Source organism: Thunnus albacares, chromosome 5, assembly GCF_914725855.1.
Source record: "Thunnus albacares chromosome 5, fThuAlb1.1, whole genome shotgun sequence".
NCBI lineage: Eukaryota > Metazoa > Chordata > Actinopteri > Scombriformes > Scombridae > Thunnus > Thunnus albacares.
In genome coordinates this window covers 28,848,126-28,875,059 of record NC_058110.1, presented here as the reverse complement: position 1 = coordinate 28,875,059, position 26,934 = coordinate 28,848,126, and the positions used below count along the sequence as shown (strand labels likewise).

At 42.4% G+C, this 26,934-nt stretch overlaps 1 protein-coding gene across 5 annotated transcripts in view; it reads right to left on the bottom strand.

Moving 5' to 3' along the window:
* The window catches only part of plekhg5b (pleckstrin homology domain containing, family G (with RhoGef domain) member 5b), a 76,116-nt gene that overhangs the window by 14,347 nt on the left and 34,835 nt on the right, over window positions 1-26,934 (bottom strand). For 2 of the 5 annotated variants that reach the window (XM_044350655.1, XM_044350659.1), the window contains 6 exons: window positions 11,082-11,223; window positions 9,791-9,890; window positions 9,491-9,551; window positions 8,976-9,067; window positions 8,743-8,879; window positions 6,633-6,802 (listed from right to left, as the gene is read on the bottom strand). In XM_044350655.1, the coding sequence (XP_044206590.1) occupies window positions 6,633-6,802; window positions 8,743-8,879; window positions 8,976-9,067; window positions 9,491-9,551; window positions 9,791-9,890; window positions 11,082-11,223 (702 nt within the window). Of the gene's footprint in view, window positions 1-6,632; window positions 6,803-8,742; window positions 8,880-8,975; window positions 9,068-9,490; window positions 9,552-9,790; window positions 9,891-11,081; window positions 11,224-12,185; window positions 12,284-22,351; window positions 22,428-23,071; window positions 23,341-26,934 lie in introns of those variants that run through there. The other 3 variants (XM_044350658.1, XM_044350660.1, XM_044350657.1) reach the window with 3 other exon arrangements.

The window sequence follows — 26,934 nt, the reverse complement described above, 5'->3', positions numbered from 1 at the left end:
GTTCAGTCTACTGGATTTCCAATAATCAAGGCCTGATGAGTACCGCGCCACTGAAACAAAAACCTTCAGCCTGAGGTGACAGATGAGAGTTGTCAAAACAATGCTCCTACTTACTTGACCCTCATCATTCTAGCAGCAGATGTAACGAGATACCGGCTGTCATCACACTTCCCCCCCCAAATACACAAACACCCACACGGAAAGAAGCGTTTGAACTCTGACGTTTCAGCAGAACAGATGAGATTAATGAGAACAAAAAGAAAGGAAAAGTTTCTGTATGTGACACTTATTTGGTGAGCTTAAAGATATTATCGCTGCAGCCGACGGATGCGGCGAGGAAATGAGAACGCGGCATCACTTGTGTTGATGCACGGACCAGTCAGCGAACCTCTCACCTGACAGTCAGTCGGTCTTCGTTTGACGTCAGGAGGAGGCGACTCTGGAATTTCTGCGTCCACTTGAAGCAGGTCCCAGCTGTGCCAGGATGTGAGACGGCCGAATCGCACCATTTTCCAAGGAAAAGAAATCAAAACCAAAACTAAAACCTTACACAATAAAGCGCTAAAGGCAATTCCAACAGTCAGAGACGATTCATTTCCAAGGAATCACGATCCAGGCAGAAGTGCAGAGCAGACTGGAGCATCGTAGCTACTTCCCTCGTGTGTCTACCTGACTGCCTACCTGATCCTGCTGATAGAGTGTTCTGCAGGCCAACGGTCACACATTACAACCATAAAGGTGTGTGTTCACCCTGCAGTAATCTCCACCTTTAGGCATCGGGGGGAAACACACACATCTTACTGGTACAGACACACACACACACACACCTCTTCAGGCTTCACAGCTCCTCCCACACCACATGGGAATAAATAATAGTCTCCTGGCACCTGATATAATTACTTGTATTAGAGAATGTGGTACCAAAACAAGTCATTTAATTCTTCAAACAGACAGACAAGACCGGACAAGCTGGATTCAGCAATTAGAAATGATTCTAATATGAGATAGAAACTGCAAGAAGTGAGTGTTGTTAGTTTAATTTTCAGTAATCAGGACATATAAAATGTCCAACAAATAACCACAGCCCTCAAATTATCACCAGTAGGAATTGTGATTTAAGAAATAAATGGAAATATCATATAAAACGTCATAAAAACAGTGAAGAAAAAAAAAGTCAAAATTCCCTGATTCAAGCTTCTCAAATGTGAATATTTTCTGTGTGAATATTCCTTTAGTCCTCTATGACAGTAAACTGAAGATCTTTGGGTTGTGGACTGTTGGTCGGGACAAAACAAGACATTTGAGGACGATACTTTGGGGAACATTTTTCACCATTTTCTGGCATTTTGTGGCTCAAACAACTAATCTAGTAATCAAGGAAATAATACACAGATTAAACGATAATGAAAAGAATCAGTCAGCTCTTATTATACAAACTAGCACTTACCAAATCCTTTATCAGCTCAATCACCGATACTTCTCACTCTATTAACAAACTGTGCTGACTGTTTTACAGAACACTTCACGTTCAGCTGAATTGAAGGTTATTGACTCGACTTCAAGCTCTCTTGACAATTCTTCAGATCAAACGCGGCGATGACGACCCGTGTGACCTCCGCTGATTCAACCATTGTCATTCGAAATGACTCTGTGTTCGGCGACAATTGTCCCCATTGTCAGCTATCAGACGGTTCAGATAGTGAGACAAGTGGTGGCAGCTGAGTGTGAGAAACAATCTCCACTGTAGGGGCCAAGAAGAAGAAGCCAATTACCATCCACGGTTGTGTAATGCGAGGGGTGAAAAACTGTATGACATAGTGTGAAAAAATAGGAAATAACTAATGACAATTGCGTCTGCCGGTGTCTTCCGCCTTCCTAAACAAAGCGTAGTCGGCTACATGAATACAATATCTTTCAAAACAGACTTAATCTCCCTTTTAAGACGTATGTGTCACTCGATTTCAGGTTCAGTACGCAGACAGAAAGAAGACGAGACACTCGCCACTCCCTCCGCTGTCTTATTAGATGAAATGTGGGCTTTATATGTCATCATGGTGTCTTCAGCCCTGAAGGCTTTTGTCAGCTACTGTATTTCCCCAGCACTGAGTCCTTGTCTATTATGAAACAACATTATCTACCTGCTCGGTCTCTTACATAACAGACTCTCCTTCCAGCCTCGGGGCAAAGCCTGGAGTCTCAGCTACTTGTTTTTAGATGTTTCAGTGAAGGCTACACGTATTGATTGGGAACTATCAGATCTAGAGCTTCAACAAATTGGATCATTTGGTCTAAAAAATGGTGGAAAATGCCCATCACGATTTAAAAAATATCTTGTCCAACCAAGAGTCCAAAACCCAAAGATATTCAGTTTACAAAGATATAAAACAGAGAAAAGCAGCAGAGAAGAAACTGGAACCAGAGAATGTTTGGTAATTTTGCTTGAAAAATGACTTAAGCGGTTCATTTTCTGTCAATCAATCAGAGAATAAGTGACAAAGATTACAAATTTGATGCCAGTTTTCAGTGAATGCAAGTTTTTAATACATTATAATAAAGACACATTTCAGTTGACACCACACAAGTATGGAGGTTTGACACTCAGCCCTAGAATTGAACTGAGTACAGTTTTCCTTGAAGTGATGGGAGAAGTGCAGTATGGGAGGCCTGAGTACTGACACACATATGGAGGATCCATTATCTGACATTAACCCTGACATTAACTCCCTGGGAAAGTCAAAACCATCCAACTGCAAAGTGTAATGTGATCCAAGTCACTGTAATTTGCAATCTCTGGATCAAAAAAACTGTTACTGCGAGAGAACAGACTTCACCCGGTTACATGGATTTTATGGATTTAACTCGATTCACATACAGTCAGCGAAGCGTGACAGACCGGCAGTGTTGGCCCGCCACTTTAGTGTTTAACTTACTGTGCTATGGCAACTGATGGGCGTGTGTTATATAAAAAAAAAAAAAAGGACCAACTGACAAGAGAGCGAGGCTCAATGTACTGTACATACTTACTGACAATCATAAGGTCACAGACGGTTCAGTTATCTTTATGACTACTGTAAAACTTACAGTTTCTATTCTCAAGAAGACAAGCGAGCGCCTGAACTGCGTTTCCCATAACCTGCTGTGATACAGTAACTGCAACATTTTCGTATAACACACTATGAATAAAGCTGATCTGACAAAATATTTTGCCACAGTCTGACTTTAGCATCCTGAGCCTTGACCCTGGGGATTACTTACCTCCGCTTACCAAACAGATAATATGAGTCACAGATATCACTGTATATACAGAAGGGGGGGATTCCAGCCGTGACACAACCTTTCAGATTTGAGTTTCAGTTTTATCAAATTATCTAACAGTTAATGTTTTAACAGTTTTTTTTCAATCACACACTGCGGGTTAAAAGTTAAACTTATTTTAGGTCAGTATCAAAGGTGATTTGGCACACAGCTGACATTGTAGAGAGTGTAAAAAGATGCATTATTTGTTGATTATGCAATATGTACGAGGCACAGATGGGTAGCGGTGCTTTATGGGAACTATCAGCAGGGTCGGAATGTGTCTTTGACCAATCAGATTGCTTGGCTGAGGCTCCCTGTTGTAAAATAATCAATTCAGATCATCAAAGGCTCTCCGCAGCCTATCACAATGTTGCCAGAGACTATAAAATGTAACATGCATGCAATAATAAACTTGAAATACCCCCCATTCAAACAAAAGAGTAACTCTACACAGCAAAAGGACAGGACTTGGCTGCTTTCCTCTGAAGCCTGGCACAAGCCGCTGCAGTGCCAGGCCGTGAATCCGGTCACTAGGCGAATATCTAAAACGTCTTTTGAGCAAAAGCCCTTGATTCCATAAAAAGCAGGCACGCATGCGTTTTATGGTGAGTGCCAAAGCTGCTGTCATAGAAACTCAAAGACCGCGCTGAGTGCCCACCATGTCCAAGTAGAGCTTTTGTCTTCCAAAACGGCTTTCATAAAACGCGGGCAGGCACCCAAAACGGATCTCAAGGTTTCTGCTGTTGAGTCTGTTAAAAGACAAAAGTATCAATAGACTTCAGTGAACTCGGCTTCTATGGCAAGAGACTCTTGTTTGGGTCCAAGTTTATGAATCAGTCTCTCCAAACAGCTTCACACACTCAGGGAAATGGGAAATGTGAGGCCTGCAACTTACTAAGTAATTGTAATTATTGATTACTTTTCAATTATTTGGTCTAATAGTGACAAATACTCTTGCACACATATGTTGTTTACAATCAGTTTTCAAGAGGCCAAGTTGGCAATATTCGTTTGCTGGACGCTTTCAGCTTTAGAGAAATATCTTTTGTGAAACCATGAAGCTTCTAACAGTCTACAGGCTTAATGCTTTCCATCAGATATGTAACAGACTCCAGCAGCTTTCATCAGACCATCAGAAAGCACATTATTGCCCCCCTGAGGACTGCATGAGAGTTGTTATTCCCTGACATTACACTTTCCACATTCACAGTCAATAAAATGGATAAGTCATTACTTTCATTGGAATTCTTTCACGAAATTCCTTGAAAGGAAGTACGCTGTCAGTAGTTTGATGGCATTGACAGAATAAACAAACTCAGAAATATGAGGTCAGTTACTGAATGACTAAAACTGCTTTCCTCAGCAACCTCCAGTGTTTATGTCTTATGCGGCCGATGACTAACCTTCATGACTTACCACCACAGATGGCAGTAAAATGCTTTAACCGAGCCTCTACCTGCTTCTCTGCCCAAAAGCAACGATGACATCAAGACTAGTCTTAGTTTTACAGCGTGTAGACATAATCACACTCACCTATAAGTGGGTCTAGACTTGCCTCGAGGGTGTTTTAGCAATCAATGACTTGTCTGAGGCACGCAAAAGGTCAGCTTGTTTTCATAAGCAGACTGCCTAAACCTGAGTCAATGCTGAACACGCTGGCTGAGGATGATTTATAGGATTCTTGTTATAAAATGTGAGCTGGAAACATTTACTAGTCAGAAGAAGACAGCATTTTTAACCAACACATGGAGATAATGTTAGCTTAATTAGCCAGCTAGCTAAAGCTGATAATATCTGACAGTGATGGTCGTCATTTCGGCAACCAAAATTGACAGTCGTCTGCTAGAAATGAGAAAAGATTTTTGTCTTCCTGTGTTTGAAATGAAGGACCTATTGTTTTGAAAATATGAGTGACAAATCTGCCACATTATCATTGTAAACTGCATATGTGTCATAAGAGCGGGAAACTTGGCAAGCTAACGACAGTAACTAAGGGGGCGATGCTTAGCTAACGGTCAATTTGAAGATTTCACTTTTTGGTTCTGGAAACTTGTGAAAGGCATTTTTCACTATTTTATGACATTTTATTTATTTAATTGAACAATGACGTGTTAAATTAATGCAATTATTTGTAATTTCACATTTGCACATCACATGTACTGTTTATACTGTTTTTATATTGTGAACTTTTACATATTTCCCATCAATATCTTGTACAATTACATAGCTATACTATATTTTCACTATATTAACGATATTTCACATTTTAATTGTACATTTTTATTTATATATTTATATCACCTATCTTACGTGGTTTACCCTCTATTTTTTGACTGTTGCGCACCACAATACCAAAGCAAATTCCTTGTATGTGTAAACCTAATAAACCTGTTTCTGATTTTGATTTATTTATTTTATTAGTAAGGGACCATGTAGAATATTACACATAAACGTTACCATTTGATGTACTGTACCAGAGTTAGCTTACAACTAATTTTCATCTACAGTCCCTTGGCAGGTCAAATATAGACTAAACCAGTAGTTCTCAAACATTTTCACATTAAGGACCCCTAAACTGACACAAATTAGACCACAAACCCCCATTTGATAAGATTTTGTCCCAGCGTCCCCCATCTGATAAGACTTTTGCTTTCGATATTTTATTACAGTAATTTATGAAACCCGTGACCAAAACAGTCGTACATTCTGTCATTGTGTTACTCACGGATGGAATTATAGTGAAACTAAATGATTCCCCTGTCTGGCCTATTTCAAGCTCCGTGTTTGGCAGCCAAGTCGGATCAGGATCCTACAGTCCTCATTCAGCTTCTCAGCTTCTCTCAACAGTAACAAAACAAACGCTTCCTGTCGTTGCAGGAAGTGTTGGACTGGCACAGAGTGTTCCTGAGCAAACTCATCATTAAATGGGATTCAAGGTTTCAATCTGGCACACAGAGCAGGCTGGCAAGCACGTACACGAGCGTGCGCACAAAACACACACAATGAAGTTGGCGGTCGGCTAAACGGAAATCCAGAAATACATTCCCAGGGTTCTTCTGGGCAGATAAAGGTAATGAAATACGATGAGGTCATGATGGGATTACCATGAGATGCACTGGGAGTGGAGGAAGAGGAGGTGAAGTTATGGAAAATAGTAAAGGGTGTAGCAAAACAGTAAGAGTCACAGGGTGTGTCTGTGTTTGTGTGCGGTGAGTGGTGTATTTTGGTTTGATGAGTCTGAGAAGCAGTTTCATATGTCACGAGCTGCAGCCTCACATGAAATATAACAGCTGACAAATGACACCGCTGTCCTGTTTGTCCCAGATGTAACTCACCAGCAGATCAACACTTTCTCGGCGTCCCAGAGATCCATGCTCCACCCTCTCGCTGCCTGGGGTGAGGATATAAGGGCTTTGCTGACCTCCGGAGGGCTTCATGTTGGGCAGGCTGAGCGACCGCAAGTCCTTCACGCCCTGCTCCACCTTCAGCTCATCACCTGGCCGTGCTAAAGGAAAAAAAAACATGTTGAACTGTCTGGGAAGGGGAATCCTGTAAAACTGGAATATGCACAGCAGTCACATCATCAATATTTAGTTTTTGTCTGCAGAGGAAGCCACTGTAGTTAAAGGATGGGTTCACGTTTTTTAAGTCTGTCTTAATATGAACATTGAAACAGTTTTTGCTTGCTGTAATCATTCCTCCTGTTCGTACTGGCCATTAAAAGATCCCTTCATAAAGTGATTCCAATGTAAGTGATGCAGGACAAAATCCACAAAAATACATTCCAAAGTTTATTTAAAGCTAACATGAGGCTTCAGCAGTCTGAGTTAGACAAATTACGTTAATATCTTCCAAAGTTGCAGCCTTTTTTGTACCAAATTCTCACTCTGTGTCACCGTCCTTCTGCTGCAGCTCAGTATGGAAACACTATCCAGAGGGAAAGAGGGAATTTGATACTAAAAAGACTTTGGAAGATACTCACTGCTAAAGCATCATAATAACTTCATGTTTCTCTTTTCACATTTGAGTAATTTTGAACTGAGCACCACACCCAAACTATTACTGTTTTTTCTTTAACTGAAATGCTTTAACATGCCCTTGTAAAACTGGTATAAAGGATAATACCAACAAAAGCAGGGAAGAACTGGGACTTCTTCACCTTTGTTACAGTAATAACAGAGATTTGATAGAACGTGTTTAACAGAACGATGCAAAGCTTCTTTACCTCCCAGACACGTGACTAAACAGCTGTGGACCTCTTTGTTTCAGACTGTATGTAACTCCAGACTGCGGTCAGGAGGTGACGATTTCAAAAGAACAGCAATTAGTCATGGCATTGGATCTCTTTTATGAGAGGCTTAAAGGTGCAGTGTGTAGGATTTAGTGGCATCTAGTGGAACAGACTTGGCAGAAACTGAATATAATATTCATAAGTGTGTTTTAATTAGCATATAATCCCCTGAAAATAAGAATTGTGTTTTCGTTACCTTAGAATGAGCCCTTTATATCTACATAGGGAGCGGGTTCTCTTCCACGGAGGCCGCCATGTTGCACCACCATGTTTCTACAGTAGCCCAGAACGGACAAACCAAACACTGGCTCTAGAGAGAGAGATTTTTCGCTAGTTTCGCGGCCACTGTAGGTTCTCCTATATGCTTGAAAAGGAGAGGGTGAGGGTGAGGGTGAGGAGAGGTGTATTCATTCGGTTGCAATCTGCAACCTCGCCGCTAGATGCCACTAAATCTTACAGACTGGTCATTTAAATGGGCCAAGAAACTGCAACAAGTGTAACTGCAGTGATCGCAGAGAAGGGGCACAATTCCCAGTTTCCACTGAGGCGGCAAAGGAGGAAAAATCTGGCTGAGTCATTCTGTCATCATGCTGCTTCCGCGCGGTAGTGCTGTTGATTCATGGGATTTTTAATTACACTTTTAGATCAGATCAGTAACAAATTTTGCACTTGTAGTTCTGATCACTTTTAAGCATGCGGTCCACTCCTTTTTCCTTCTGGTCAGAAACACGGGTGTGAGAGGAAACTGGCCTTCGCCATCTGTCCTGCTCAGTCATTGTTAAAGGCTGAACAGATAAGGAAGGTGTAACGTTTTTAAATACACCATGACTAAAAGGTGCAAGACTCAAAGGTTTCCTTCTTTCTATGAACAAAGCAAAAGGTCAACACTTTCTGTTTGCTTTGATCGTGCTACTATGATTCATTTCACAAGCTTATGGTGTGATTGTTTGCCAGATATAATAGCTATTTGTGTAAAGTTTCATACTCAATGCTCTTATATTCTGTACGTATAATCAGGAGCAGCTTAAACTACATACATCGCAAGGCCAAATGCATCATTTTAAGAGCGCAAAACCTCAATGCAATGACTCAAGACAGTGGAAAGGGCAAAGTGGGGTTGATAAACTGCTGAAACGTATTCATGGATTTTTTACCTTTAACTTTGAGGTAGTGTCCTCCAAAACGGTAAGCCTCGAAGTTGAGGGACAGCGGCGTGTTGGACTGATCCAGGAACAAGTCGACCCTGGACAGCTCAATGCCGTTCCTCTCAAACACTGGCCCTAAAACCTCTCTGAAAACACATCACAAAGAAAAACACGGTTTATATCAGACTCTAAATACATTCTACATGACCACTCTGACACGGATCCTCCCACTGTCCTCTCACCTCAAGGTTTTCTTTTTCATAGCAGGTACAATCTCTGTGTTTATGTCCACGTTGAGATCAAACTTAAGGCTGAAGCACTCCTTACTGGGGTCCTGCAGGGGGGGGGAACAGACACACTAGTTAGTTGACACAGGTGGGGCTGCAGCTCTGCTGGCTGGGCCCCCCGGGCTCGTGCTGTATGATGTGAGCTCTCAGCAGATCCACAGGGGGGCTCCTTCTCACTACACTGCCTGCCTCAAACAAAGAGCAGCCTGGCTGGGAGATACCATAATGTTACATCATCATCACAGAGAATAATGGTGGCAGATTTCACGCTGCACAAATCTATGCCTGTAGCATGCACTTGTAGCATAAAAATAACTCTGCGTCACAAAAAAATAATATACCCCCCCGCCCTACCATAAATGTAAAAGCTGCAGTAGACTCCTTCCAGGAACTGATATGAAGTTGTTGTTCTCTAGGGGGACTTTTTTTATGTTGCACACTGCAGCCCATGTGTCTGCGTGGTTACTTACATCAGTGTGTCGTCTCCGTGGCTTCTTTTTCACCAACTTCATCCCCCCTGTTTTACGCTCCCTGCAAAACAGTTACACACACGTTATCATACCGTTTATATATACCAGTTCTTCAAAAGAACCCCCAACATATGCCCGTTTAATGTGACCATCGAGACTTTAAAAAGAAGTGATCGAAATTAATGCCAGGAGACACACATTTCATGGCAGTGATTTATCCTCCAGTGTGAAAAGGACAAAAGCTCTACTGACAGGCAGGGATACACGAACGCTAGCGTTATGTAACGGAGGGTTACCAACCCGCGGTCATTGCTCCCCTCATCCTCTTCCTCCAGGTCGGAGGGGGGGCTGGTGCGCGGGGGACAGGAGCGCGTGGACACGTTCCGAGCCAGGATGGAGGCTGAGGGTTAAGAAAACACAGCAGTCATTCTTTCTGTCGGATCACACTGAAGGCAGCCTTTAATCATCAAGCTTTAAAGAGGAGGAGGTTCACCCAAATCAGAAAGAAACACGTTTATTCTCTCCACCACCATGAAGATAGTTTTGCAATTTTGTCTGTTTTTGCTGTCAGATATTCGTCTACAATTATTGCACAACAGAGGTGAATGAGATTTAATTTGTGGACATTTAAAAAAATTCAACAGCTCTTTCCAGGATCAGTGTCACTTTTCATAGTTTTCATCAGGACTATAATTTTGGTAGAAAGTAGTTCCAATGACAACATGCGGTTTTTAGATCAACTAAAGTCACCAGATGAAATTTAATATGATTCTATTGTACTGGGGTGGAAGCAGAAATCTCAGGGATGGATCATATTTTAAGGTCTGAGCCAAAAATCTAATGAGTGATGAGTTAGCACCAGGATGGCTCCAGACCTCTGAATCGCCACCACATATGATTTGTTTATTTATTGAAATAAATCTGCGGTTGAAGCCAGTGACGGCTGTTTCTGCCTGTTCGAGAAACAGTTGACTAATCAGAGTTTTGTAAGCAGGGGACAACATCATCTTCCTGCATAGCTTGCTAGCTACCCGGCTACATCTGTGAAAAAGAGAGACTGAAAAATGGCCTGAAAAATGTCAGTGAGGGTTGTTGTAAGTCGACTTTACAGAAAGAACAACACTTAAACCCTAAAAATTGTCCTGAAAAATATTAAAATTAACTACTAACCAAAACTACAGCTTCCATGTAGAAGGAAATGTCACTACTGATACAACTAATCAGATAAAATAATTACGTAATGTAAAGTTGAATGACTCAAGTGAAATGAAATCATCAGGCTGAGTAAACACTTAAGATAAGCGAGTATATTATGTTTGTGGTAATTTGGATGAAGCAACCCTTTAATATCAGTTACTGTCACAATGAGAGTTCAACTTTTACAGTAGATGTTGACACATAAACAAATGAATCATATGAATCACAAAAGTTCAGACTCAGAGTTTCACAACAAATAATCTCTGCCTTATTTAGACAGCGTTAAAAGCTCGGGATCCTTGTTATTTACACAGTGAAATCCTGTGATGAGGTAATGGGTATGACATCACTGTCAGAGGGGAAATACCAAATAAAGAAATAACACAAGGACTACCTTGAGGTTGTAAGTCAAATCGGGGGTGCCGGTCAAAGTGCATGTTGTCTGTGTTCTCTGAATGGCAGCGTGAGTCACATGACTCACACAGGTGAAGGGGGCTTTTGCTATTCAGGTCTTGGCAGTCTGGATGGTGGCAAACCTGGACACAGAAAGGAGAGAAAGAGGACAAAGTCAGATCAACTCAACTGCCAAGTACCCCAGGTCCCTGCAATAAAACACAGAAACATTTCAAAAAGACCGGGCCAAAGTGAAAAGGGTAAAACAGTCACACACATTTAGAATAAACAGCCTCCTGCCTCACTATTGTTTCTGCCACAATTAAAATGACCACAGAGGCTGCCACAGGCATTCCTGAGGTTTGGTGACTCCCACCATCCCACCATCTGTCCCCCCCCTCTGTGGGATGACAACTAATTGACTTAAAGTCAAGTTTTTCACCTCCTGTGCTGATCTGGGACCAGCTTAACCTTACATAATCCAAAATCAGATCCCTGGAGGTGAAGCAACAAAACCGACCACAGGTCAGCGACTGGGAGGCTTCCAGACCGCGGAGGCCAGGCGACAGGCAGCAGAAGGCTGCAGGATTAAGGATCTCTCTGTCTCGGGCCAGACAGATCCGACTACCCCCCCCCCCCTCCAACCCCCTCCAACCCCCTCTGCTCTTTCCTTCACCTCAACTAGGGACAGAGAAACACCGGGGCGCTCTTCTATATCTCTTCACTCCACCCTGCGTCCCCTTACCCCCCCCCCCCCCCCTCGCCGTCACCCACACCCGGCTCAGGAAGCAAGGATGTATGGAGAGATACAATGGAGGTCCTGCTAATGTACTTCCTGTCATTGTTTCCATGTACTCAGGAGGAGCAGCGTGTCTGTGCATGCGTGTAAATATGTGTGCATGTGAGCTAGGGACTCTTGCTTTCATGTAAACACGACTATAGATATGCAACAGGTAGACGCCGTGCCCTGACACAGTTATATCAACCCTCCTTAAGTCTCTATATCGTTGTAACACATGATAATGCACTGCCACATGCTTCAGCTATACATAACAGGGTTTAAATGCAGTCAAGACTCTCTCTGTCCCCTCCCCTGGTACTCTACCGTCATATTCTGTAGAAGCGAGCGGGAGTCTTCCGCCCTCCTGCAGTTCGGCTCCATATCCATGCCAACAGGCACCCAGGAACCCAATAAAACATCCGACTCGCCAACTCGCTGGCCTGCTAACTCGCTCCTCAACGCTCCCCTGTCAAGCCACACTGACGAGCTGCCTTATTAATCCGCTCCTCTCAATGTCTAGCCAGGTATAATCGCAGATTTTAAATCCCAGGTTGGAGGGCTGGGAGAGGACAGAAGGAGAGAGGAGGGGGGGGGGGGTGAGGGATATGGTTAAGGGAGGGTGAGGAGTCTCAGTAAAGATATAACCCCAAAGCAGGAAGGAAGAAAAAAAAAAGGTCTGTCCAGAAGCTTTTCAGAAGTACAAAGCCCCCATAATCTTACAGCCTAATTGGTGCCTGCGCTCTGTCAAAGCCATCTGACAGTCCTGCAGAGATTAAACAGCCCTGCTCCGAGCTCCACGAGCCAGGGTCTTCTCCTCTTTTTTTTCCCTCTCACTCCCTTTCTTCTCTGTCCTCCGCCACCACCGGCACTAACTCCTCCCTTCCTCTCATACACCCAGGGTCACCGTACCCGAGCAGAGCCCCAACCAGAGAGAGGTTTTAAATAGAAAGGGACTGAGAGACAAAAGTCAGCGAGCGGGCGTCGAGGCTAAACAAAATAAGAGAACGGCCTTGTTTACTGTAGCGAGTGTGACACGCTCTCCTCTCCAGGAAGTACAAACTGGGTTAAAGCATGATTCTGGTTTATTTGGGCCATTTTTTCATAGTTTTGACTATTATTTCTATCAGGAAATAATAATTAAATAAAGATCCAAGTCCTTTAAAAGCAGCAAAAAAACACTTCTATATCAACAACGGATCATATGACTGTTTTTCTGTGGAAGGGATTCGCCTGTAGTGAGGGAACTGATAACTCTGCAGTTCCCCTCAACTGAGCTTTATAGCATCTTTCACCTCAATTGTTTTCGGTTTACCAGCCTTCAAACTGTACTGTTTTGGTTCACCGCTCTCATTGTGCCGTTTTTGGCTGTAAGAAAAAAAAACCACAGCGAAAAAAAAAGGCTCCAAAAACAACTGTATGTTACCTCCTCAGCACCAAACGGCACACACAGCGACCGAGTCAGCGATGAACCCGATGGTGAACACAGTGGAGACCAAAGTAGAGTAGAAGCCAAAAAACAGAGTGAATATTCGCATAAACACGACTCCGAATGAATACTGATGTTGCTATGCATCTGCTGGATGTTTAAAAAAAAGGCGACTGTTTGCTAACAAATTCACCATATGAGCTTAAAAGGCAATAATATGTCAGTGTTGTGGTTTACAGCTTGTTTCTGCTGCCTCAAAGTAGCCAAAAAAAAAAAAAAAATCAGTTTTTGCAAGTTACAATATACTTCCTGTTATATAACAAAACACAGTTAACAAGCCCTCGCTGGCGTCACTGTGAGACGCTAAAAAGATTAATGCCAATCCACCAAACAGCTGTTGAGATATTTAAGTCTGGACAAAGTGGAGGAAGGAGAGACGGACAAAACCGATACAGACGTACTGACAGCTACTTGGTTAGTGTGTCTGAAAAAAAAAAAAGGACAAGTCTTCCTCAGTCTCTCCTCCTCCTGTTTAGACTTGCTCTAAATTCAGTAGAGCTGGATTAAAAGGAAAATACAAGTAAAGACATTTCTTGATGACGTTATGCAGTTGCAGATACGTTTTTTTTTTTTTTCACCTCTGACTGACTCACTGACCTCGGTTTGCCGCTTTACGTCCACAGAGAGGGCTTAACGGCAGACGGCAGACATCGCCCGCCTGAACTCCTCTGAAGTCGACGCATGCGCGCACGTATTTTCGTATAGCCCGGTCAAATGTCCCCTCACACAGAGGTGGTATGTTCTCCGATGAGGTGTGGAGACACACGGCCGGGGCCAGAGAAAAATGAGCGAATCAGAGGCCATATTTAGACAATAGTCCAGATAGGTAGGCCTTCCTCGATATCAAGCCGGGGTGTTCACATTCCTGCTGCAACTAAAGCAGCTGAAAATATCTGATGCTTTGGCCAAGACAAACGAGTGCATCATGAGATGAAGAAAAAAAAAGCTAGTGGACCCAGTAGGACCAAATAGGAAAAAAAAAAAAAAAAAAAACACTCAAGACAGATACCTGAAGATATACACGTAACATAAATTACAGATTTCTGCAATACTGGACATTCCTATCGATGAGCGGGATGATTGATACTTAGTTATGACCTGACTTTCATTATCTGGCCTTTTCTGGATCTGAAGGTGGATCAGTTTTCCACAACAGAACAGGAGAAGGAGAAGGAGGAGGAGGAGGAGGAGTGAAGCTGACTGTAAAAGAAGGCGACGGTGCGAGACAGCTGACCGGGAGCCCCCGCGTGCCTCGTACGGCGAGCGTGTGGATGTGTGCGAGACAACATGTGTCATGTGAGTGTGTGTCGCATGTGTGTGTGTGTGTCCCTCTCCACCCCTCCTCACCCTCCACCCTGCATGCCTGCTCTCAGATCTGCCCGGATTAGTGGGGAGGTTTGTGGGGAGCAAGAGTGACTGTAGATGAAATACTACACACACACACACACACACACACACACAGAGCCCCCTCCCCAACAGCTGAGAACACACACACACACACACAGGCCCCACCGCGACCCTCGTCTTGGCTTAGCACATCCGACGCCACGTGGCACCTGCTTATGCACCCTTGTTTCCTCACATCCTGCAAACACTCCCACACACACACACACAAACACACACGCATACATACACGGACTTACAAAGTCAGGCATGCCCATTCCAAAGTTGTGTCATCAATGACTGTTACAGCAGCCGCTCAGCTGTAATAAAGCCCTTCTTGTTTGAAGAAGATGACTGGAGTCTTCTGAGGTGAATCAGGATTATTACCTTAACACCTAATCCTCCAAACACTGGCACGCGACATAAGAGGGCTATTCCAACACGCTTTTAAAGTACATACTGTTCCCAGAGCTGTACGATAAGAGAGTTTGATCCTATTTTTGGTAGAAACAAGTGGCTTTACAGAGCGCAAGAAAAAAAAAAAAAAAGACTTCACAGAGCTGATGCTAAAGACATTAAAACGGGGGGGGGATGGTCATATTAACTGTAGATTCAAATGTCTTAAACATGATTTATAATTAAGGATGGAACTTGTGGGTTTAGAGCAACAGCCTGGCAGTTCAATTTCCTCACCACCATCGCAAAGTTTGGCTCCTCGGGATGATTTTTGCATAAGTCTGGACAGCTTGTCTCATCCCTGCAAGCTGGAAAATCTGAGGGTGATCAGTCTTTTTTTTTTGTGTGTGTGTGTGTGTGTGTGTGGAATTATATGACGCATTGAAGGATGAATTCAAACCCAGATTACGCATCTGACTCGGTGTGATACAATACCCATTCATCAACAGGGCCGCTTTGAAGAGCGGAGAGCGAATCTTGCTCAGTAATGTCCTTTCTCTCTCTCTCTCTCTCTCTCTCTCTCTTTTAAAGAAAACACTGATAACCTGACTGCGTTTCCCCCATCCAACCTCAGCCCTCCTCCTCCGGAACAGCTTGTCCTGCCAGAGCACACCTAGCACTTATGTAAGAGCACGCATCATTGTGTGCACATGTGTGTGTGTGTGTCTGCATCAGGTCAAAAGAGGAGGAAGAGGAGGGTACGTGGGCCGCAGGCTACGGTTTTTCCTCACAGTCAAGCATCAAGGTGAGACATCCTGAAAATATGAATATACAAATATTGTTAATTTCACAGCTGGATGGGAGATGCCTCTACTATGTCTAGTCTCAGTGTTCGTGCGCTGGAGGCTTCAGATTTCCACATCGCACTTGTGCAAGTTGAATAGCGAAACACGATTGGTTCCAAACGGGTTGTGATGTCACAAATCATGCTTGTAGGTACATGTCTCGCAAACTCTGCGCTTACATCATTCTGCACAGTGACGCACAAACACCTGAGTGAAGTAAGAAGAAGCCAAACACATCTGTAAGTGCAACAGACTGATAATGTCCACAGTAATAATTTGACAGGTGAAACATCTGTGCTCATAATATTACCTCAAATCTAACAGTCAGCTGTTAGCTTGATCCTAAACTATGATCTGAGCCGTCTGTATATCATCTCTTCAGCGGTTCAGGCTAGAGCTAGACCTCCTTTCTTTATATCATGTGGGACAAACACATACACTGAGCGTGAGGAAGGTGACGATGACTCAGGGAGGCAGGTGTTGAAATAACATAAACGACAAGTCCCGTCTGGTGGGAATCAGCGCTAATGCTGGCGAGCTAAGCTAACTAGCTTCTACTTTCTGAGTGGAATACAATTCTCACTTCTCACTGGCTTTTCTCATGTTGTTGTGGATAAATGAGTATCAGCACAAGACAATAATACTGAGATTCGTTGATCGACTAATCTAAAAAGCAATCGACAGCTTTTTTTGATGATCGAATAATTGTTTTGATCATTTTTTATCTCTTTTTGGTGACATACATGATAGTGAACTGATTATCTTTGGAGTTTGGATTGTTGATCGATCAAAACAAGACATCTGATGACATCTTTATTGACTCTAAGAAATTATAACAGCATTTTTCACTATTTTCTGACATTTTATAGACAAAACAATCGTCAGATTAATCGATAACGTAAATACCTGTTAGTTGTAACCCTGAAATAATGATAGGAGTGAATTAAAAGCTAGATCTGACCATTATTGTGTTATGTTTAGTGTTGGAGTGTGTGTGTGTATCAGTCTGTAAGTGTGTAGTGGGGTGTGAATGGACGGGAAAGTTCAGTGAGTTAAGTTTTAATGTACAACACTTAATTTTACTGCATCCGACTGAAAACAGAAGCCTACAAAACATAATGTAAAGGAATAAAAAAAAAACTTTATAGACATATTGTGAAAACTGGGGGCTCCCACACATTTATTACTCTACTACAACACAGACACACAGCTGTTTGTCATGGCGGTGCCCACACCCACAAAGCAAACTCAATTCCCCGTCATTGTTCCGTGCTGCCATCATCAAACTCCACGCTATAGAAAACATGGAATCAAAGCCTGAGAGTCTGAGTCAACACGAAACACCACGGCTTGACTAAGGCTTCGTATCGAGACAATGGATAATACTGTTTGGTTAACATGAGCTCAAACCGCATTGTTTGAGCCAACCTTCTGTCCGACAAATCGAAAAGTCTTATTGCTTTAGTCTTTAGACGGTGCTTTTGTTGAGACTGCGGGTGACATCCAGGTACACTGTGTTTAATTACACGGGCCAACTTTAATGCTTACCATCACTCCACTCCCACAGAAGAGGCAGCTTTAAGGTCCTGTCCTAACATGCAAGTCATCACTGATTTGGCACCTGGACGAGCTTCTCCTCAGCAGTAAGTTATGTTAGCATTAACTCTGCTCCTCATCAGTCAAAAGAGGAGCTGGAGGCTCACGGTAGCTTCAAGTCAACCTCTCTCGCTCTCTTTTTTTTTTTTCTATCAAAAACACATCCCGGCTTTATCATTTTTATCTTAGCACACACAAACACACTGAAAAGAAAAAAAGCGTTCAAGTGCATCCCTAATAAACACACCTACACAAATGATTGGTTAGCGCAAGACGAGGCAGAGTCATGCACGGTCTTGTTCGGAATAGTAGTGAAGTCAGTCAAACAGCCAGACAGACAGAGACTTTGGTCAGACCGACTCACGCAGTCTACAACATCAAACTAATCAAAGATAACCAGAGAGTCAGACGCGAGTACACATCATCGGTGGTTCATAGTCTACGACTGGAAGAAAGTCTCATTTTCACAGTCAATTACACTAATGTGCTGACCTTTGACCTGTCCATCAATCAATGCAGTACAGTACAGAGTGCAGACACTGTGTAAACACAGGTGTACTATACCATGAACAATACAAATAAAGCTAAATATCTCTCTGCTGATTGCTGTAATCATTAACATGTTTGAAAAATAGATCAAAACTTAATGATTTTCTTCATGGAACTGATCTTGTGTGGCTAAAAAAACACATATTTTAAAAAAAAGCTTGACAAATGAATACAGATTACTCAAAAGAACATAATATACATATCAGGGCTAAATACCTCAATATCCATAATATTATTGTATTTTGAGGATGAATTCAGGTGTTTCCAGAAGATATTTAAACATAAGAAAATGTTGAGAAACAATCATTATAGGGCTGATTATAATTATCTTTATTATAGATTGATATATAGTATTATTGTATTAGTTCAATTTATTTTTTCAATCAATTTTCAATCTGCTAAATAATTGTTTAGTCAATAAAATACCATAAATTAGCGAAACTTGCCAGCCTGTATCAATTCAAAAAGCTGCAACTCTCCACATTTGATAAATTGATTAAAACAATCAGTTATTTTAATTGGTGCAGATTAATATTCTGTCAGTCGACTGATTGATTAATCCAGTAATTATTTTACCACTAGATCATTCTTATGAGGTATGATGTGTTGGTGGTTATTTGACTGCTGGAACAGTTAAATAAATGTCATCATTTAAGGAAAGGACTACAGCTTCTCCAGATTATATAAATATTATACTGAAAAATTCCATTTTCTCCCCAGAAAAAAAAACCCAACAAAAAAACGCATCCACAGCTTCCAGCACTCCTCATCTCTCAACCCACCAATCAGATGCTGGCAGGGACTTTCTCTCCAGCCACTCGCCATCCTGCGTGCAGCTGTGCTGTCAGGACACTGATTAGTTCTCGACTGCAACCAACAACACGATATCAGCTACTGCATTAAGCGTGATGGATTGTCAGTGAGAAACTTTAAAGAGCGAAATGCCTGCAGAGAGAACATGCTTTTCATCAAGCTGAGCTGACAGAGACCGAGGCGGGTCAAACTCTGTTACATGTTGCTACCTTTTTCTTAATACCAATACTTTACTGTCCTCTTGGGAGCGGAGTACATGACCCCATAGGGCCCCCGTATGTATGCCGGAGAGGTCTTGCTTTCCTAAACATTACACAGAGTTGCCATTAGCTGCGGCCCAGTAGGTGGGATTGGAAACAGCGCCCAGCGAGGCTGCAGGAGATCAAAGGGGGAGCCTGGGCAGGCCTGGCCCAGGTTTGATTTATTTTTCAATGTAATAAACGATGCATCTGTTGAGGAGGCAAAAGGAGAGAACCGCTGCCGCTCGCTTTCTTCTGCCGCCATCTGTCCTCTGGCCGGGTGAGGAGGCGGAGGAGGAGAGCCAGCGCCTGTTTTTTTTTTTTTTTTTTTACTGTGGTCCTTATGCAACAAGCTTGCCTGCCTGCCTGTCTGCGTGCCTGCTTTCTATTAACCGACTCTCACTCATTCTGGTACGGTACAGTCCTGACGCCTCGTACGCATATGGATTTACTCAAACGGAGGCACTTGTTGTGTTTCATCCTTCCAGAAGAGAGCAAAGTGTGTGTTGACTGCGTGTGTGTGTGTGTGTGTTACCCAAACACATGTTCAGTCTGTTCATTAAACGAACCCGCCGATTCATTGACTAACAGACATCAAATGCAGGATGTTTAATAAGGGATGATGTCATACAAAGCCAATATCTGCAACTAAAATAAAACAATGAAAGCAGGCGTATAAAGATATACGGCGTACTGTACATGTAACCAGCACACACCTGTAACTGATACTCTAAAGCAGCGGTTCCCAACCTGGAGGTCAGGACCCCTACATTGGGTCGTGAAATGAATCTAGTGGGTTGCAGATTCAGAAGTAATAAAAAACTCAATTCTGATGCACAAAACTAGTCTTTTCTCTTGCAAAATACTGTAACTTTACCTCCTTGAGCTTCTGAAGAGTATTCAACTGAAATAAAATTGGCGTGACGAATGGATCACAAGGAGAGGTTTATATTAAGGGTCACAAGCCAAAAAAGGCTGTGAACCACTGCTCTGAAGTATCATTCTGGCTTATTACAACTTAATTAAGCTGCACATAATGCAATTTACAATGATAACAGTGTCAGATTTACCACTCGCACATAAGTAAACAAAGCAGGCTTCTCATTTCTAGCCCGTAACTATCAATTTCATCCACTGAACTGATGTACTGTACTGTAGGTAGCTAGCTGATTAGCGCTAACTCGGTGAGATGGCTGAGAGCTGCCTCCTGATGACTTTTTAAATGTTTCAAACTGACATGTTTTTAAAATAAGAGCCCTGCAAAATGGCCTTAAATATGTACTTAAAGGCTACATACATTATATAAAGCTAAAAGACAAAGGTTAAAGCTGCATGTCCCAGGTAAACATGCAGCATCCTCACCAGTTGATGATCCACATAGAAGACATGGAAATAAAGGAGCAGCATGTTCTTGTATTACAATGTAGAATTAGTTAGCCGTAGTATTATTGTAGAGTATTTTAAGTAAAAATGTAATAAAAATGTAACGCTACTTCAGGTAACATTGGTTGGACTTGCTGGAGTAAAACATTTCCCCAAATTGAGAGCAGGATGGAGCCGCTAACGTTAGCCTAAACTTTGCTAAAGTAGCATCTTGGTTCCAATTCAGGGGATGTGTTGGTCCTAACATAACCTGTAACTCCGAAAATCTTTTTAAAAAAAAGTAATTACAGCCAACAATATGCTTCTTGGCTGTGGATGTAATGCTAGGTTACTACTGTAGGTACTAAGATAGTTAGCCAAGCATGCTAACAGCTATCGTTAGAGCAAATGAACACGCTGTTTAATCCATTCCTTACATTTTTGTTTCCAGTCTCAACAAAACCAAGTGAGTTTCGTTCTTACAGGAGCACCACGCACACAACTATTTAGTCACTGCATTTGGAAATGAAACCGACTGCTTATATTTCTTCCCACGAAAGACTTCTTCTTAGTGATGTCACCGCGTTCCCAGATCTCAGTGAATTTCTTGGTGGGAACAACATTATTATTATTATCATGTGACATACCAGAATGACCTCCCAGAAGAACGCTTATCATATCCAGTCCAGGTCAGTTTGCGTGACTCAATTGCCTATTTGTTAGTAATTGGAAGTCAGACTACAGACTGTCACTGTATAGAGTATTTCATAATGTCCACCTCCTCTGCACAGTGACACATTATGAAAGAAGGGCTGTTTTTCCCCAGATTACACAGTATAGACATTTAGAGGAAACTGGCTCATTTTCAATAAATAAGCTAACAAACATAAGATGAGATAAGAGACCTTATTGTCATTGTGCTGCTGCGTAAGACATTAATATTTATACTGTCAGACAGCCTCCTAAATGCCATTATGAAAAAAAAAAAAACATCTGCATTTCCTCCTCTGCTAATAAATATACAAACAACAGGTGTGTTGACTCTAACTTATCATTAACTCTCCAGTATATTCCTATCATTACAACGCATCAACGCCATTTACAACCTTTGTCACCGTCTCCTTTACCTTCCTTTCTTTACCACTATCACAACAGCAGCATACAAACGACCTAAAAGTGAAATCAGTCACTGGCCGAAGGTCCGTCAGACAGCATAAACAAACACTCCAAGTTGGAGTGTTTTCCACAGAAAGTAAACTCAGGAACAAACACACTCACAGGAAATACTGTAACACCTTTTTTTTTGTGGAGTAGACCATGCATTCCAGTGAAAGGTATGTTTCAACATGCAGCGAGGTTTGCCCAAGAAAAATATTACCTCCTCATCTTCCACAACTCATACTCCTATTGGACAGCTGGATACAATCCCCTTTGTTTTCAGTTCAATACAAGCATAAATTTAAACTACGACAATAACTGGCAACAGGAAATTCTGTCTTCATTTCTTTATGTATTGTATTAAGAAGTATTTAATACAATAGTAAGCGAGAGCTAGACACATAACGGTTCAAAACTATTTTCAGCATCTGCCTCCAAACAGCCGCGCGGCACAGTCAAATATTTACATGACACCCGAATGACACATGCCACTGTCACGGTGTCGTCACAGAGAAACACAACACACTCGAGATGCCTCTTAAGGAGAGAAACACCACTAAATCCTCTTAGAAGCCAAGAAACTAAAACAAAGCCAAGCTCAGACGCTCCGCTTAGTTCAGTTCAGGGTGATCAATACGACTACAAGAGAAAAGCACCACTCACCAGCAGCTGGTCTCTCTCTGCTCTAACAAAGTCAAGTGTACTGACTGCTGCTGTCTCAGGCAATGTTGGGACTATGACGCAACCTTCCAATCCATAGCTTCAGGGCAAGAGAAGAAGGAGAGATAGACAGGAGGGGAGTGAACAAGACCAAAAAAGGAGGAAGTGAGAAGGGGGGGGGTGGGAGGGGAGAGGGGGGGAGTAAGAGAGAAAAAAGTTAAATTTGAACTTTCTTTCAATTCCGATTTGGACACACAAGCTGTTCCAAATTTTGACATAGAAATTGATTATTTTGAAACGGCTTCCAATTTGGTTTAAAGAATACGGAAAGGAGAGAAAGCCGGTGGGTGCCAAAGGGTACACATTGGTCTGTTGATATAAGAAGCAGATGTGAAATATGCAGACATAGGAGGAAAAACAGACTGCACAGATGTGAACGGCTCACGCAGACAGACAAAAAGAAAAAAAAAGACAATTATTTCAGAGAGAAACATAACCAGAAAAATGTAAAAATAAATGCTACAAGAGCTATCCTGATGTAAGGTTTGCTTCTGCTGCCGTTTGCTTTTACTGAGAATGAATGAAAACTGTGACAACACAAGCTGACAAAGTGTTTCTAGAAGCAAAACACAGCAACACACTCACAAAATCAGGATATATTGTCTTTAATTAACTCACGCTAGAATACAAAAGAAGAAGCTTGATCTTACTTTATTTACCTACCATAGAAAAACAACACTTTTCCCAGGAGAGGCAGCCCCCTTTGAGTTTCAGCGGAAGAACTAATCAATATCTCCGATACACAGCAGGTGATGAAAGTTTTAGTCCCGACCTGAATCGAATTTGTTCTATAGTCCGTCAGATGAGCGTGTTTGTCGTTGCGTTTCAAGTTCCTAAAATAATCCCGAGCTTCAAGGTGAAAAGAGAGTTAATCTAACAGTGGGGATCGAAAGAACGGACGGAACGGAGCAGAGAGGCTCTCTCTCTCTGTTTACTACAGCAGTCTACTGAGAACACACACACAAACATACACACACACACACACACCGACAGGCAGAAAATCGTCAGCCCCGCCCACCCCCACAAGCTCACACACATCCCAGGCTGACTCATGTAAACTCCCACTGAAACTGATCCTCTTCTCCTGAGAATTAGCAAAGTTTTCCATGTGACGAACGGCTCTTTGACGTTGCGGCTGATTCCAGATGTAACCCTGAATTCAGTGAGCCGTCCTCAAATCTTTGCTGACCGATGGTCCCGCTTGATTCAGTGCCTGGTTTGAACTTTGACCCTGAGGTGACGGAAGGTCAAACGAGGGAGATCAGTTGGGCTCCTTTTCAAAAGTGCTGACCGGGGGGGAAAGAATAGGAAGTAAATCCGTTCAAACACAACAGTCTCACGCAAATTACATGACCATGCACGCGTTTGGAAAACCACGTTCTGTCTGCTCAGTCTGGGTCAGTTCCCTGATATTATCATAATGATGTAGTCAGGATTATCTCAGCTAGGATTTCCCCCCTAAATGACAATGTTTTTAAGTATCAGTCAAGATAAAGTATTTTGTCAGGTGAGTCATTGCGCTGTTTTTAGCTGCATCACTGTACAATAACCAACACATGATAACAGCAGAGCAGGCCGTAAATCTTTATGAACCGAGTGTTCTCACTATGAAATGGGTTAGGGTTACTTTTTTGAATCACTTCTTTCACTTCCGTTCAGTGTGATCAACACTTTGGGTGACAGAGCTGTCAGCGGCCACGTAAAAAAAGACGCTCCGCAGTGCACTTTTATTAAGTATGTGTTAGTAAGTAATAGTAAGAATTAAGTATGACCAGGACGCACATTTAACTTCTTTGACTGTGTGATGTTTTCACATCACAGATCATGATAAAAGACACTAGTGTGATGTAACTGGGCAGTAATAAATGATGTATGTAAATGTGGTATTTAAAAATGAGTATTTATAGAAATGATCTCTAGATAAGAGAAAGCAGCGCGCATGAAAAGTTGAATATTTGGCCTGAAAGTGGTGACTCATAGTTGACCTCTTATTCAGCCCGAAAGTCTACAGATTTCTAACAATAAGTGGTGCATTGCAAACTGGAAGTGCGGAGTTTGAAAGACGTGGGCGTTTGCCAGGTAGAGAGGGTCTGACAAAGAGACGCTATTACGAGAAATGAAGGATCCATTGTTTTCAGAGAATACTGGGGACTAAGTCAGGATATCTCAGACTGTGCTGCTTCCAGTTTGACCTTTCTTTTTTTATACCTGTCCGTCACAAGTCCACCAACATTACAGAGGTATAACACTCAATCACTGGAGTAGCCCTTTAAGGAAGGTTCCAGATTCTGAAAAGTAAGGACTTGCTGTTTTTTGTCAATTTTATATCATTACAAGTGTATGTTGGGGTTTTTGGACTATAGGTCGGACAAAAGATGACATTTAAAGACATGACATTGTGTTCTGGGAAACTTTGATAGACATTTTATTGGCTAAACTGCAATTAAGGATAATTTTCTTTATCGATTAATCTTCAGATTATTTTTTGATGACGTGCTTTAGTCTGTAAAACATCAAAACAGTGAAAAATCTCCACTGTGACATCATCAAATGATCTGTAATGAGAACCTGAAACCATCAATTTTGGGGCATTTTTGCTTTTTAAAAAAAAGGACCTAAATGATTAATCACTTATCAAAATAGTTGCAGAATCATTTTCTCAAGTAACTAATCGATTAATCAAGAAAATCAGCAGATAAAACAATAATTAAAATAACAATTAGTCGCAGTTCTGGTGTAGTGTGGAAGAGTACAGCGTTGAGTGGGTGTGTGTGTGATCTAAGAATAAGTATGATTCATAGCATTAATGTCCTGTTACAGTCTACTGCTCTGACCACAAACACTCAGCCCACTACTCTGTTCTTTTGTCATTCAGGTTAATCCGAGATGAACCGTGTTTAAATCCACCACAATTAGCTAGCTCACAAAAACAATTCAGACCCCCGAGGCAGGGGGGGCACATGTTTGGAGTAAGAGAAGGGGGGGGGGGGGAGGTGAACGGGTGAGGAGGGATGGGGGTGGCTCTTGAAGCCCAAACCCCACCTCTTCTTGTCTCATGTCTTCAAAACAAGGCGACCTGTTGAATCCATGTCTGCCCCGCCGCCCCCCGTTGTCAGCCTTAATTAGGGGGAGGCTATATTTAAAAGAGAGGGACAGCGGCGATGCAATTACCCTGAAGGATTAGACCCCACTGGGACTGCCATTGTTGGAGGCAGGGATGGCTGGATGAGGGGGGAGGGGGGGGGTGAACACGAGTGACCTTCCCTTGATGCCTGACCTTGGCATTAACCCCTGAATAACTATAAGCTCGGGATTCTTTCAAGTCTTCAAGAGAGCTGTTAAATAAAGGGGAAAAACAAAGGGAAATGTGAGCGTGAGGATAACGAGGATGAGCAAGACGGTGTGAGAAAAAAAAAAAAAAAAAAAGTGCAGAAAAAGAGAAAGGATTAAAGCCAAATATTTCACCTGTGATGCTGCTGGAAGTTCCAGGGTTTTCGTGGCTGGCTTCAGTTATGAGCGATTAAGAGAGCACGCTTCCACAGCCATAATAACACGTTCTGAATTGGAGATTTTTTTCAAAGCTTATTATCGCCTCTCTAACTAAGCCGTGCAGACCGCCTCTCTCGGAGCGTTTCGTAGAGCAGTGGTTGTTTACGTTCTCAAAACACTCGCAGCAAACCAACAATTAGTGGGGTTTACTGTGAGAAGGCTCTTCGCATGCGAGGGATTTAAGGGGGTTGTTTTCTCAACCCATCCCTCACTGGGGGCCTTCTCTTAAGTCTTTGAACCCCCGGCTATATTGGTCGGCCCATGCAAGGCCGTTTCCATCGGAGCGTCAGTCAGGTACCCTCTTCCTGTTATTCCCCTGTCTGCCGCGATGCTGCTTCCTGACTGGGATGCTCTTGGGGGGTTGAACTGGCGTCAATGGTTACAACCCCCCCCCAACCCACCCCCCCACCCCTTTCTAGTGTTTGTACTTTCCTGACGAGACATTGTATGTAATGACACACATAAGTCAGTGTCCGACTTGTTTGTTATTGCTAGATGCCTGTCAAACTGATTCTCTTTCCACCGACGCTGACGGACAAGAATCCCGCTTTTCCGCATTTCAGTGACATTACATCATTATTTTGGATGTTTGATCTCAAAACTCGAGAGGGGCTTCTTTCAACACAGTACAAGAAATACCTGACAGTTGCATTTTTACATACAGACGTGGTGAACAGAGTTTAAAACCAGACTTTTGCTGAACAGTGTCTTTCAAAGGATTCTCTAGAGTCAGTTACTTTAAAGCTGCTCTAATGAACATTTTATTATTAGCGAGTCATACCTTTTAAGTTGATATGTTAGCTTATTTATACATCCAGCAGATACAGAGCATCCTTCGCATTCATTTGGAGTCGTGTTTCTGGGCACCGGATGAATCTAAGTCCAATATTCACCCTCTTTTCTGCTCTGCTTTTGGTCGACCGACTCGTGAGGGAAATGATTTGGCTCTTTAGCTGCTAAATGCTCTATTTTGTTAA